General features: G+C 45.4%; 1 protein-coding gene across 2 annotated transcripts in view; it reads left to right on the forward strand.

The window, feature by feature from the left end:
* Positions 1-693: 693 nt before the first annotated feature.
* NRP2 (neuropilin 2) overlaps positions 694-14,862 on the forward strand; it is a gene marked incomplete at its 3' end in the record, with an annotated part of 194,062 nt that continues 179,893 nt past the window's right edge. For both annotated transcript variants that reach the window (XM_083350768.1, XM_083350769.1), the window contains exon 1: positions 694-901. In XM_083350768.1, coding sequence (XP_083206894.1) covers positions 823-901 — 79 coding nt within the window. In that variant the 5' untranslated portion in view covers positions 694-822. The remainder of the gene's footprint in view (positions 902-14,862) is intronic.

The raw sequence follows: 14,862 nt of genomic DNA on the forward strand, positions 1-14,862 counted from the left end.
GCCGCTCTGCCTGAAAAGGCGGCGAGGAAGCCGAGGAGGAGGCAGAGAAAGGGAAGAGCAGCAAAGCCCGCGCCGGCGTCCGCGCGGCTTCAGTCAAGACCCCACGCGTCGGAGGAAGAAGGCGGCGGCGGCGGCGGCGGCGACAGAGCAGCACTTGAGTGGCCGTTCGCGGCGCCGCATCCGGAAAACGCCTCGGGCGTGAAGCTTGACCGGCGGCCGCCTGAGAGCGCCAAGTGGCAGCGCGCCGGGGAAGCAGCCGGGCGCCGCGGGCTGAGGAGATCCCCCTTCGCCGGGAGCGCCGTTAGCTGCGGTCTGGCTCTCCGCCGCCGGGCTAGGGCGAGGACTGAGGGTGCGCGGCTGGCTGGCTGGCTGGCTGGGGGCGATGTCAAGGCGGCCCGTTTTTTGGCCTTTGCTTTCTTTTGCCGCCGGCTTTGCGAAGGACCTTGCCGGGGATGCCGTGCTAAAGGCGACGCCGCTCTGAAGAACGGAGGGGGGGGGTCTCTCGCGTGCTCCTGGGCGGGGGTGGGCGTGCGGTTCTTCTGCTCCCGTGTCTCTCGCCGGCTGAGCGCGCCTCCGTAGGGCTGCTCGGTGCCTCTCGTTCGTGCTGAACGTCAGGAGTTCCCTCCAGCTCGCCGATCTTTTGGTGGGGGGGGGAGAGTGGGTTTATTGCGGAACCGAGAGGAGGAAGCCACCGGAACGGATTCTTCGGCAGAGGAAATTCTGGGACGGAATCCGGAGAGTTGCGAAAGAAAATCCAGCTCTCCAGCGCGCCTAAGGAGGAATCGCTCTTTGGCCATCAAGGATTTCTCCATCCTCCCCGAAATGGATACAGTTCTTCTGCTCTGGGGATTTCTCCTTCTTCTTCGTTTGGCCGGATCGGGAGTCTTGGGGCAAGCAGCAGGTAAGAACTAAGGATCACCACTCCTATTTTAAACGACACCTCCAACCTGCCTCTGTCGACCAATTTCCTTCAAGAGAGAGGGGGAAGCGACCAACCCGGGTTACTCAGCCAGATTCTGCTTTTATCTACGGCCGTAACTCTGCTCCTTTACTGAAAAACAACTTAATCCCCTACTTGAGTTGGTTGCAAAATGGATGATGACTTTGTAACAAACTGAAAAGTCTGGGGTTGTTTTTAGCTATGTCACATATGGAATAAATCAAAGATCTAAACATACCACAAAGTCCCCCTTGCTATGTAATTTTTGTGGAGGCGGAGAGAAAATAGAACTTCTCCAAATCTGTCCCGTCTTTAACAAAAAGACGTAAATCAGTTCTAAATGTGAGATACGTTTCAGATTTACATTTCTAAAATAAGAAAATTCCGACTGTCGTGGTGCTGGAAGGGAGATTCCCTTCTAGAAATAGAAAAGTTTGCATTTTCAAAAGTGAGTGCGTGGCTTGGACTCGGGAAAGAACAGCCGACCGCATCTTTTCTGCTTAATATCCCAAGAAATACAGTATCCGAGGATGTTCTTTGCATATGTTCCTGCACGTGCACGCACGCGCGTACAGGTGTACTTTCTTCCGTGGGGAGATGCCAACAATATTGGCTGAAACCTCTTGCAAAACGGTTAGGAACTTTTCTGAATGAAACTTACTGGCCGAAAAAAAGGGTGCAAGGAAGAATTGAGGCAATCCATATGGTGCATTTCAAGTCTCCCAGTCAATTTCAAAGCGCAGTGAATTGTTGCTTCTTTGAAACTCTGCCAGCCTCGTTGAAAGAAAAAAGGAGGCTGCAACTAATCTCTGTTTACTGGCGAAGAGGGCGCGCTAAACCCATCCGCCTTAATTACTCCTTCTGAGACATCAGACGCTCCTTTCCTCTAAATTGGTTACTGAGCGGTTAGTGAAAACTCTGATAAGGCAGATCAGACCCCAAACAGTAGGGTTGGGGGAGGGGAAAAAGAGCCAGGAAACACCAGCTTTATCCGGCGAAGTGGAGCACCTTAAGATAGTTTCGAAATAACGGGGGGGGGGGGGAGGTCCTGAGCCCCTAGCGCGAAGGGAATACAAATTGTTCGCGGCGCGGTTCCAAGTCTGTTCCAAAGAGAGTCTGATTCAATTCGAGGTCTGCTGGAGCGCCGCGCAATCCTGCGCACGGTTCCTGCACTAAAAAGTCTCCGAGAGTTTGTCGCCCAGCCTTCAGGATGGCTCCAACAGTCAAGCTAGAATCGGGTTATGATAGGTTTCCCACGAAGGTGGCTTCATTTTACCGGTGAAAGAAATCCGCCACTCGCTAGGCCTTAGCCGAGCGCCAGGGTTCCTTTGGCACGAAAGCTTTACCCAAGGGTGGCTTGAGCGTAAGCAGAGCGCTTTTGCCACAGCCCAGAAAAACAGCCAAGCCACCCCCCAAAAGTTCCCGCATCAAAGGGATCTGGGATCCCTAAGTGGTTTTGAAACCCGGCTCTTTTCCCTCCAGCAACGAAAGGTTGGAGGGACGCAGCGGGTGAGTGAGGATCAACTTCGGGCAGGCTGCGAGGTAGGGTGGCAGGCGAGTGCTGATCCTAACGAACTGGTGAATTTTCGCCTGACCTGCCTGCCGGAGAAAGGATCGCTAATATGCAGCGAAGAGCAGTGAAATAAGGAACGTACGAATGATGGGCGGGAGGGTGGCCTTTTTTTTTTAAAAAAAAATCAGATTATTTCGCTCCCTCCCGACCCTCCTCCTCAGTCGAAAGAAGAGCAGTACAGTCCTTCTCGAGCCTGTTCGCCGGGAGGAGGCAGAGTCTGCGACCCTTCGCGAGCCCCACTGCAAAAGGCGGCATTAGCTACATTCCCCGGGTCTCGCCGGGGCGGCGCTTCCCGCAGAGTCCAGGGCTTGCTGCGCGCCGCCACCGCCGCTGCTCTCGCTTTTGGCGACGGCGAGTCATGCGGCAGCGCCCATCGCCCCGCCAGAGAAATGCCTCAAGTCCCACCAGGCGAAGCGGGCTTGCCCTGCCGCGCCTCCGCCAGTCTCGCCCACGTTTGCGGACCTTCGGCGTTTCTCTCTCTCTCTCTCTCTCTCTCTCTCTCTCTCTCCCCTCTCTCCCTCTCTCCCCTCTCTCTCTCCCTCCCCCTCTCTCTCTCCCTCCCTCCCTCTCTCTCTCTGTCCCCCCCTCTCTCTCTCTCCCTCCCTCTCTCTCTCCCTCTCTCTCCCCCCCTCTCTCCCCCTCTCTCTCTCCCCCTCTCTCCCCCTCTTTCTCTCTCCCTCTCTCTCTCCCCCCTCTCTCTCTCTCTCTCCCCCTCTCTCTCCCCCCCTCTCTCTCTCCCCCTCTCTCCCCCTCTCTCTCCCCCCTCTCTCTCTCTCCCCCTCTCTCCCTCCCCCTCTCTCCCCCTCTCTCTCCCCCCCCCTCTCTCTCCCCCTCTCTCCCTCTCCTCTATTCAAACAGCCGGCTAGAAATCCCCTTTGGGAGTCCGCGCGGCATCCCGTCCTCCAGCAGTCTTCTCAAGCCAAGTTCCTCGAGGTCAGCCGGGCCAGGCGGTGCCTTGGCTTGGTGCGGCTTGAGGTTTGCGCCCGAGCTTCCCGCTAAAGTCTGACCGAGAGGGGCTGCCGAGAGGCCATCCTGTCGCCCGGCCTGGTCTGCCATGTTTTCTCGAACGAGTCTCTCCCGCCCTGGTGCACCTGGCTGTTGGACGCCGCGGAGCTCCTTGGGGGAAAGAAGCCAAGGATGATGGGCTGGGCGGATCACAAGACCCACAACTAGTAGGCAAGGCGGGTGTGGGGCAAAGGCTGCTGAAGGGCGCTAATGCTGGCCCAGGTTTCGCTGTCTGACTCCATTTGCTACCCGCCCCCCCCCATCCTGGAAGCTGCAGCTGATGGAAATACCCCGCTCTAAACTCCCCCCCCTCCGGCCCCAGCTTGGGAAAATCCAAAGTGGCCGGTGAGATGAAAGGCAGGCCCTTTCAGTTCTTCCGGGGGTGCTGCTCATTTTTTATCTCGCCTACGATAAAAATCAAGAGCCTCAAATGAAGGAACAAGAAAATAGCCCCTGAGTTTTCAGGGGGCTCTGCTAAGTTATGCTTTGAATAAGAAAAAAAAATGCAAGTGGAGCATTCTTCTCTGTTAGGGGAGCCCTTGAAAAGGTTGAAAAGGTTGGAAGTCCTGTGGTGGGGGTTAAAGTGCCTGAGAGCCCTTTGCCTGCTAGAGGAGCGTGGAAGGGACCCTGGCAGCCCTGAGTGGATTGCAGCTACCTCAGCAGCAGTGGTTGAGGGATCTCCCCAGAGGAAGCACTTTCCCCTCGTCTGCCCAGCCCAGCCCAGCCCGGTGATTTCAGGGAAATCAGAAATGTGATTGAAGTCATAGAGGGAATAAGGGGGAGAAAGGATGGTGAATGTGTCGTAAATACTGGCTTGTTTCCGAATTCTTGGCACTGGTGCCTTGCTGCAGAGGGTGGCTGCCTTGAAGGCTGCAGTAGCCCTGTGTTGACAGCAGGCTGGGTTTTTAAAATCTCATCTTGCCCGAGGTTGAGGCCATAGGATTTGGGCACTGACAGATGTGTGTGGCTGGTGTAGATTTGCAGAGAATATCCCTCTCATCTCTGCCCTTCTGTAAGCCCTGGGCATCTGTGGAGGCTGAACAACCAAGAACCCTTTTCAATTCCAGGGCTGGGCCATTCTGGCAGCCATTTGGGCAGGAAGAACTGAAATTTTGCAAAAGAATACGTATGGCCTCATTGGAAAAAAAACATGCCCCAATTAATTTAAGAACAAATGAGTGTGCTGGTGTGTACATAGTGGGTGTGAAGGGGAAGGGTGGATTTTCAATTTGAATCCATATTGCTAAATGAAAACAAAATGTCCTAACCACCATAAGTTTCTCTTGGGGGGGGGGTAAGAAGGGTGGGTAGGCTTGTTTACTGGTCTTATCAGAAAGAATTTATTCCAACAGCCCTTTTTCCCTTCCCCCATAGCAAACTGCATAGGGAGTACTGTGGATGGGGAAGGAGTGGAGATTTAGCAGGTGGGGATTGGCAAAAGTAGCTTTTTGGTCCTCTCAGCTGTTAGGATTCTGTGAATAAGGAGCTCTTCCATTTTCCTCCGCAGCTGTTGTCTTCTGAAAGTCCCTGCTTGTGCATTTGCAGGATTTGCTGGAAGAACTGCAGATGTAGGAATTCTGTCCCCCCTGCAATTTGATGATCTAAATTTCCTGGAGACTAGGAGAAGTTGTCTATATTGTTAAATCCCAATCAGAGCTTGATAGAAACCAAATGGCATTGTTAACAGGTTTAGAAGAAGTAGAAGCCTTGGACTTTTGCCAATGGGACTGGTGAAACAGTCACTAAGGCTCATTTTTAGTGCTGCTTGTGGGTTAAAACATGGCAGCTCAGGAGGTCCATGTATTGGAGGCTCCCCTTTGCCCAATCGTGATGGGCATCCTTTTGCAAACTGGGAAGCAGGCAGGAGGTTGTCCCTGCTTGTAGGGGGAATCATCTCTTTTGCACCTTGCCATTGATTTTCTTAGGCCACTGAAGCAGAAAGCAAATTGGGCAATCCATAAACATTCTATTTAAGCAAAGCTGAACTACCTGGATACAGTGCAGCTCCATACAATGTATAGGGAAGATAGAACAAGCCTGTCCCTTTAATGCCTTTCCATCTGAATGTGAGGTTTACTGTGGTTCTGGAGAATGGTCGGAGAAAGGCTGACAAAATGCAGAAATGGGTACCTAATGACAGTTTGAGATGCAATTTTCTCATTAATGTTTTTTTTAGCAGAGTTTAACATTTTGAGTAAGAAGCATTGTAGGGAACAAGAGGCATTTTGGGTTGCTTGCCTAGCCCTTGGACATTTTTAGAATATTGGAAAGCTTTCTGATAGGACCAAAGTGAAGGACCATGTTGCATGTTATGCTAGCCATCTAGCAGTATATTGGGGTAGGAATCTAACCATTGTGGAATCTCACTTTGAACTGTGAGATGGATGGCAAATAAATTTGATAAGTAAACAAAACAGTCTTTGAAGCTAGTTCCAGCAGGCTATGGTTAAACAAGTTTACTATGAAATTTGAACTTGGCAAGTGTTTAGTTTTCGGAGAGTTTAAAAAATTACCAAAAAACTGATAATTAGGTAGAAAGAAGAACGTCTTCCTCATGCTTATTAGCTTTCTACTTTGTAAATCTTAAAAACGTACAAGGATTTTTCAAGGACTTGTGTTTGCTTTGTTGCTGCTGTAAGATTAAGAATACTGTAAAACGTGTTTAGCATGTCCAGCTGCAGTTTAGCATTTGCTGTTTTTCAAGAAAATGATACACAAGTGTCATTAATTATGGGTAACCATGGAATGCAAGGTAGCTGTAGCATTTATGATGCATTCCTTTCCATTATGGGCTTCTGTGATGTTAAATAAATTGTAAGCCCCCTGATTTAAGGATAAATGTAAGAGATACACAGGAACTTTGGTATATACTCTATATTTGTGGGGGCAAAGGAGTTGGGGAATGTAGAAGGAGCTTCTCTCATTTGGAGAGTTGAACCACTCTCAGCTCTTGTCACCCTTAGGAACAATTTCAGTTGCAAATGAACCTCTCTGCCTGTTGTTGCTTTTCCCAAAGAGGAGGAAATTGTGGCTAATGCTTCATTTCAGCTGATTGATTTCTCCTTAATACCGACATAAAGTTAATAGAGGAGAGCAGAGCTGTGATTAAGCTATATAGCCCCAATTGCTTGACTTAGTTTGATTGAATCTCTTTTCTTTACAAATATAATCAAATAAATCTGATGCTTCTTTTGGAAGAACAAAGCTGTTTAATGGTAAAGAGGAGGATGAGAGGGCAACTTGCAGGCCAAGCTGGTTTTAATTCTACAGACTTTGATACATCCACATCAATGTAGATGAGCTAGGCCTAAGGGGCACAGTCAAAATAATTCAACATGGGTAAGAATCATTGCTTAATACTCTGTAATCACTCCTCAGTACTTTCATGAATGGGACTGAAGTAAGGATTCAAAGGTTGATTTCCTAGCAATATGAAATGCTAGTTGTGCATACAGAATTGGGTGTGAGAGTGGTAACTGCTACAGGTTAGACTTCGTCTACAGTTAGTGCAAAAGAAGGCATAGCAAGAACATAGTCAGCTTATCTGCCTAAGTAAAGTTGGGTACTTAAAATATTGTAACTTCCTTACCCGGAAGAAATAGGAGCAAGATTTGAGTTTTGTATTCTGTCTCTTACACAAGTAGTCAGTCCATAGCTGTTTCATGCCCTAATCTCTTAGCCCAGACTACTTCTCAGAGAGAGGTAAGGGTGAGTGAATCTTCTCTCCAGAGCCATTTAATCCTTGCCCTTTGGGCTCATTCCTCCAGTTCTTGTAATAAGGGAGGACATCTGCTGGTTTAGGGCATCAGGTACAAGCTATGAGGAACTCCTGTGCTGCACTCAATAGGGTACTTTGCTGGCAGGACTTATGGGGTGACAGCTTAGTTTCTAAACTTGAGAGGGGACTGCCAAGCCTCTTGAAGATCAAAATGCCACATAACCCTTGCTTTTATTTACTTAGAAAATGAATGTTTAAAATGCCTTTCAAAGCAGTTTACGGGTAGGATTCATGCACTTTGCTGTCAGTAAAAGAAGCCCATTAAATCAATTTTAGAGAAAGTTAAGAATCAACCAGCTTTAATAAAATGCAATAAAAACATGCCAATTCCAAAACATTATTTAATCAACACAATTACTATATATGATAAAATTGATGGTGGAAACCCAAACAAACAATAGAAGCAGGACTGCTGGATGAAATATTCAGGTTCTGTCTTGTTTGATTCTAATACGACTTCCTTTGTCCAAATATATTCCTTTATTTCATTTTGTTTATTTGCTTTTCTGAATTCCTGCCCTATAACCATATTGGCCAAAAATCCACACAGTAAGGCAGCTGATCTTGAAAAAGGCTAAATAGGATTGGGGCTGGTTAATATTTGGATGGGATGCTACTAGAAAATTTCTGGACTCTACTAAACTGTGTTTTTATATATTAAAATGTCTCCAAAAGAAAGTATTGATGAACCACTCTCATCTGGTGGCCAAGTAAGTGTCTATGCAATTCCAAGTCGAGATTCACCAAGAATCTTCCCCTAATGAGGTTCAGGCTTGAGAGTTTCTAAACCAGGGAGGTTAACCATCTAGTCATAGGGAAGACCCAGGTGACAATACTCCCTCACCCCACCTCTTTTCTCTTAGAAAAAGTGATTTGATTTGTAATAGCTTAGAGTTTTAAGTGCACTGATGAAGATTCCCCAGGCAGGCACAGGATTGGGGGGGACAAGAGAAGATACATGGTACCAGGGACTGTTCCAAAATTTGCAATGAGGAAAAACAAGCAAATAATCAGTTTTTGTCATTATGGAAATGTAAAATATTTAGCCATTAAAGTGAAACTGGTATCCATGCTTGAGACCTACACGTCCTTTGGTTTGAAAATAGTAAAAGTGCAACTAACCAGATGGTATTTATATATTTAAAGCTTGAGCTGTTTTAGTAAGTAAAAGAGGTCAGTCAAGGCCAGATTTGGTAGGATTATCTAATAGTGGGAGATGATGCCATTTCTGAAAATGCAATCTCAGCATCAAAGATACAGCCCCTTTTCTTCTATATAGGCTTTTTCTGTTAATTGATTATGTTCAGTATTTTATTAGTCACGTTGAAGCACAAAAGCAGTCATGTTGACTCACAAGGGAGAAAAAAAAATCCATACTGAGACCCTTTTCACTAGAACAATTGAAGATTTATATCATCTTTTCTGGTGAGGGCTTCTTGGAAATTTGAAAGCTTGCAACTTTCTGTCAATCATCCCCTGACCTAATAAATACATTATCTCAAAGTGAGTTAAGAAATAGTGTCTGCAGAATGCTGCCCAGGAAAGCAAAATGGCTTAGTGATTCAAATCAAGAAGCCAGGCTCTATGTGTATGAAGGCAAACAGAATTCCTCACTTGAAAAAGCTCTATACTGTAGTTACTAGATGCTATCTAGGAAAATTCCTTCCTTCCTTCCTTCCTTCCTTCCTTCCTTCCTTCCTTCCTTCCTTCCTTCCTTCCTTCCTGTTTTTTTTTAAAAAACACATTAATTATTCATCTTCAATATACATTTCCATACGCGGTGGCTCAGTGGGTTAGGACGCTGAACTTGTTGATTGGAAGGTCGGCAGTTTGGTGGGTCGAATCCCGAGTGCCGCGTAGCAGAGTGAGCGCCTGTTACTCGTCCCAGCTTCTGCCAACCTAGCAGTTCGAAAGCACGTAAAAATGCAAGTAGAAAAATAGGAACCACTACGGTGGGAAGGTAACAGCGTTCCGTGCGCCTCTGGCGTCTAGTCATGCCGGCCACATGACCACGGAGACGTCCTCGGACAAGCGCTGGCTCTTCGGCTATGAAACGGAGATGAGCACCGGCCCCTAGAGTCGGAAACGACTAGCACGCATGTGCGGGGGAACCTTTACCTTTACCTTTATACATTTCCATTCTGGCTGAGACTCTCCTCTCTTCCAGTCAGCAAGAAATTCAGGATACATGAATTTGGGCATGCTGCTGCTTTTTTTCAAAGAAGCCTCTGACCAAAAAGACTACTAGGGGAGGGACGTGCCGACTTCTCTTCCTCTGCAGCCCCGTGGAAACACAGTTACTGGACAAGGAATGGAGTCATAGCAATAGCAATGGCACTTAGACTTCTATACCACTTCACAGTGCTTTACAGCCCTCTCTAAGCAGTTTGCAGAGCCAGCATATTGTCCCCAACAACCTGGGTCCTCATTTTACCCACCTCAGAATGAAGGAAGGCTGAGTCAACCTTGATCCGGTCAGAATCAAACTCCTGGAGTTAGCCTGAAATGCTGCATTCTAACCATTGTGCCATCATGGCTCTGATAACATGCATTCTCTTCTAGCATCCACCCTCACCTACATAAAGTTCCTTGGAGGAAAGAAGAGTTATGAAATGAAAGGCAGCTTCTTTTTTGTTGTTGTTAAAGGAAGTTCAGAGAGCATACTTCACAGTAATTTTTCAACCAGGCAATAACAACAACAACAACAATATGAAGTTGGAAGGTACCTTGGAGGTCATCTAGGCCAACCTCCTTCTCAGGCAGGAAACCCTATACCATTTCAGACAAATGGCTGTCCAGTCTCTTCTTAAAAACTTCCAGTGTTGGAGCCTTCACAGCTTCTGGAGGCAGGTTGTTCCACTGGTTAATTGTTCTAACTGTCAGGAAGTTTCTCCTTAGTTCTAGGTGGCTTCTCTCTCTGGTTAGTTTCCATCCATTGCTTCTTGTCCTGCCTTCAGGCGCTTTGGAGAATAGCTTGGCTCCCTCTTCTTTGTGGCAGCCCCTGAGATATTGGAACACTGCTATCATGTCCCCCCTCATCCTTTTCTTCATTAAATACCCAATTCCAGCAACCGTTCCTTATATGTTTTAGCCTCCAGTCCCCTGATCATCTTTGTTGCTCTTCTCTGTACTCTTTCTAGAGTCTCAACATCTTTTTTACATTGTGGTGACCAAAACTGGATGCAGTATTCCAAATGTGGCCTTACCAAGGCATTGTAAAGTGGTATTAACACTTCACGTGATCTTGATTCTATCCATCTGTTAATGCAGCCTAGTACTGTGTTGGCTTTTTTGACAGCTGCAGCACACTGCTGGCTCATATTTAAGTGATTGTCCACTAGGACTCCAAGATCCCTCTCACAGTTGCTACTATTGAGCAATGTACCACCTATACTATACCTGTGCATTTGATTTTTCTTGTCTAAATGCAGAACCTTACTTTTTTCAACATTGAATTTCATTTTGTTAGATAGCGCCCAATATTCAAGTCTGTCAAGATCCTTCTGTATCTTAAGCCTATATTCTGGAGTGTTGGTTATTCCTGCTAGCTTGGTATTATCTGCAAATTTGATGAGTTCCCCATCTATCCCCTCATCCAAATCGTTGATGAAGATGTTGAAGAGCACTGGGCCCAGAACAGAGCCCTGGGGAACCCCACTACACACTTCCCTCCATGTAGATGCTGTTCCATTGAGGACCACATGCTGGTTATGGCCAGTCAGTCAGCTATGAATCCATCTGGGGCTGATGCTATCTAACCCACATTTTTCTATCTTATCAAATAGTAGGTTGTGGTCTACTTTATCAGATGCCTTACTGAAGTCCAAGTAAATTATATCCACAACATTCCTCTGGTCCACTAATTTTGTCACCTGGTCAAAGAATGCAATAAGATTTGTCTGGCATGATCTGTTTTTGACAAACCCATGTTGACTTTTGGTAATGACTTTGTTTTGCCTCTAGGTGTTTGCTGATTTGTTGCTTGATTATTTTTTCCAAGATCTTCCCAGTTATTGAGGTCAGGCTGATAGGTCTGTAGTTTCCTGGATCTATTTTTCCCCTTTTTTGAAGATGGGGAATACATCAGTCCTCTGGTAGTTCCCCAATGCTCCAGGATCTTTGAAAGATATAGTTCAGTGGTTCTGAGATCACATCTGCCAGTTCCTTGAGAACCTTGGGGTGTAATCCATCTGGTCCTGGTGATTTGAACTCATCTAGGGTGGTCAGGTGCTCACTTATCATTTTCTTGCCTATCTTAACTTGTGTTTCTAATCTGTTGTTTACGGTACTGTTTTTGATAGGTTGGGCTGTTTTTTCCCTTTGTGTAAATATGGATGCAAAAAACCAGTTGAGTAGTTCTGCTTTCTCCCTGTTGCTTGTCACCTTCTTGCCACTTTCTCCCACTAATGGACCAATCATTTTCTTAACTTTTTTCTTTTTTTTACATGTAGAAAGAACCTTTTTTTGTTATTTTTTACTTTTGTTGCAAGCCTTAATTCATTTTGAGTGTTAGCTTTCCTCAGTTCATCTTTGCAGGCTCCAGCTATTTGCTGATATTCTGCCTTAGTTATGTGCCCCTCTTTCCACTTTTTATACTTGTTCTTTTTGTCTTTCAATTTATCAGAGAGTTCTTTATGCAGCCATGCTGGTTTCTTTTGAGAGCTGTTATTTTTCTTCTTTGTTGGTATTGTGCTAGACTGGGCTTTTATAATTTCAATTTTCAAAATTTGCCAAGCTTCTTGAGCTGTTTTCCCCTTGAGGATTCTCATCCATGGAATCCTTCCCAAGCTCTCTCTAAGTTTGTTGAAATTAGCTCTCTTAAAGTCCAAGACTCTAGTTTGACTGTGTTCAATTGTTTGTGCTTACATAATGTTGAATTCCAATATTGCATGATCACCCTAACCCCCAAGGTTCCTGTGGCTTCAATATCTTTTATCATTTCATCTCTGTTAGTGAGAATTAAATCCAATATGGCTGATCCTCTAGTTCCCTTCTCTACTTTTGGGAGACAAAGTTGTCTGCTAGGTTTGTCAGGAATCTGTTTGATCTTCCACTTGGTGCAGAGTTTGTCTCCCAGTTGATGTCAGGGTAATTAAAGTCCCCCATTACTATTGTGATGTGCTTCCTACATACCTTAGTTAACTGACTAGCAAAAAGTTTGTCTATTGCCTCTGTTTGGTTAGGTGGCCTATAGCAGAGGTCCCAAACCTTTTGAGCACCAGGGACCGGTTATGTGGAGAGAGATTTTTCCATGAACCGGAGGGGACGTGACTTTGTGTGCTGCCTGCATCCTTTGTATGGGGCTTTCCTTGTTTGTGCAGACTGGTTGCTGGCATGCCGCGGCCTGGTACTGGTCCACGGACTGGGGGTTGGGGACCCCTGGCCTATAGTATACACCTATGGCAATGTCATTTTTCCCCCTTTTATATTGACCCAAATGCATTCAAGACAGTTTTCATTATTGTTGTGCTCTATTTCTGTAGAGATGTAGTTATTTCTTATAGAGAGAGCAACTCCACCTCCTCTTTTATTTGGTCTGTTTCTTTTCAATAATTTAAATCCCTCTAGCTGTGTGTTCCTTTTGTGGGTTTCATCCCACCAAGATGGCAATAATATCATATCTGCCCTCATTTTCCTGAATTTCTAATTCACCCTGTTTGTTGCTCATGCTCTGTGCTTTGGTGTATAGACATTTGAGTCCTTTATGACTGACCCTGTGTTTACTTTCTACATAACCTGTGTGGTGCCTGAGTTCCCCTTATTTTCTTACCACCTGTTTGATTAGTGCACTTTGTGTGGCACTCGCTATTGTAAGCTTGATTTTGCTTGGCAGCAAAGTTGATATTCTTGTCCACACACACATCTATGTTACATGCACTGATAACCCTATAATTTTTAGATTGCCGGGGACAGGGATGTTCTGTATCAATTAATGCACTGTCCCCATTGTTTAGTTTAAATATTTCTGTGAATTTATTGCCAAGTAACAGTCCCTTTCTTTGATGGATGCAAACCGTCTCTTTTATACATTTTTTCATTGGACCAGCTGCAGACATCATGACTAATATAACCAAAGCCTTCCTCTTTACACCACTCCTTTAGCCACATATTGAATTCTGCTATACGCTGGCCTTTTCCATTTTGCTCTTTATACACTGGTAAAACCTCTGAAAAAGTAAGCCTAGAGCTTATCCTGCTAAGTTCTTGCCCCAAGCTCTGGAAATCATTCTGCACAGAGAGTGCATCTGTTTGGGACAGATCGTTAGTGCCAAGATGTACAATAGCATCCACATCACACTCCTTGCTGGCATTCTTGACTATCTTAAAAATGTGCTTCTTGTCCCTGCTGGCAGTAGCACCTGGCAGTAGCACTGTCTAAGTCCACAGGCATGTAGCTTCAATAGTGCTGCAATAGTAAGTGCCTGTTCAGTGGTTTGTTTTGTGGGTCTTCTAGATTCAAGATCTAGAAGTGCAGGGATTTTCCCAAAGAGCTAGTTACAGTAAATGTAACTGTGGGAATTTGGAAGCTTGATTAGTGTCTCTGTTGACTGATAGATGACTGTTCCTACACAGCCCTTTCTCAGGAGTCCTGAGCTGGTCTTGGTCTCTGGGTGAAGGAAGGAAGGAAGGAAACCGGTAATGAGTAGCCAGGATTCCTGTGAATCACTATGGACAACAGGAATCAAGAATGAGTTTGCTGTAAACTAATGGTAAGAAAGAGAAGTTGTGCTTAAGATAGGGTGAGACATGGGCAATTTGTGTTAATATTTCTCCATGAGATTGAGTAGACTTTTCCAGCATTTTCCAGCATAGGAATTACCTGAGATAGATTATATGTGGTTCTTAGAAGATTTTTTTTATTTATTGTCCCCATCCCCCTCTTCATTTGCCAGCTCTTTTCCACTGCTCCTGGATTCTCTCCCTCTCTCCCATTTGGAACTACTTATCTGAAAAGGTTTGAGCTATATAAAAAAAGTTTCAACTAAAAACTAACACCATGGTGTTAGTTAAGACTTATGGATGAACTATCTATAACCTTAAAGTTAAAAAATCTAATGGAATTGGTCTGTTTGCTTTTTAAATTGCACTATGTTCAACTTTTCTCCTGGATCATGGAATGGGCTGAGTGTTTGTTTTCTTTTGTCAATATGTACAACTGCTTTGGAATACCAGACACCATGACACAAATATGTAGACATGGGTGCTCTCTGATTTGTTTTTTTCCAGAAGACTTGGAGACATCTGGAGGACTTATTTGGAATTATTTAATTTATTACCTATCACATTTTTAGTCTGGGTCTTCTGCCTCCCCCCAGATCTCCTTTTGTCACTGTCCACTTTTTCTCCTGTTGTTTCAAAAGTAAATGAGGCCTTTATTATTATTTTTAAAGTGCTGAAACAACTGTGTTGATTTTAGATCTATAAACCTATCCATCTGCATTGGGCCTATAAATGTACATCTAATGAGAGAGCCAGCTTAGTTTCGTGGTTAAGGCACCAGGCTAAAATCTGAGAGGACCTGAGTTCTAGTTCCTCCTTAGGCATGAAAGCAAGCTGAGTGACCTT

Source organism: Vipera ursinii, assembly GCF_947247035.1.
Source record: "Vipera ursinii genome assembly, chromosome: 1".
Classification (NCBI taxonomy): domain Eukaryota; kingdom Metazoa; phylum Chordata; class Lepidosauria; order Squamata; family Viperidae; genus Vipera; species Vipera ursinii.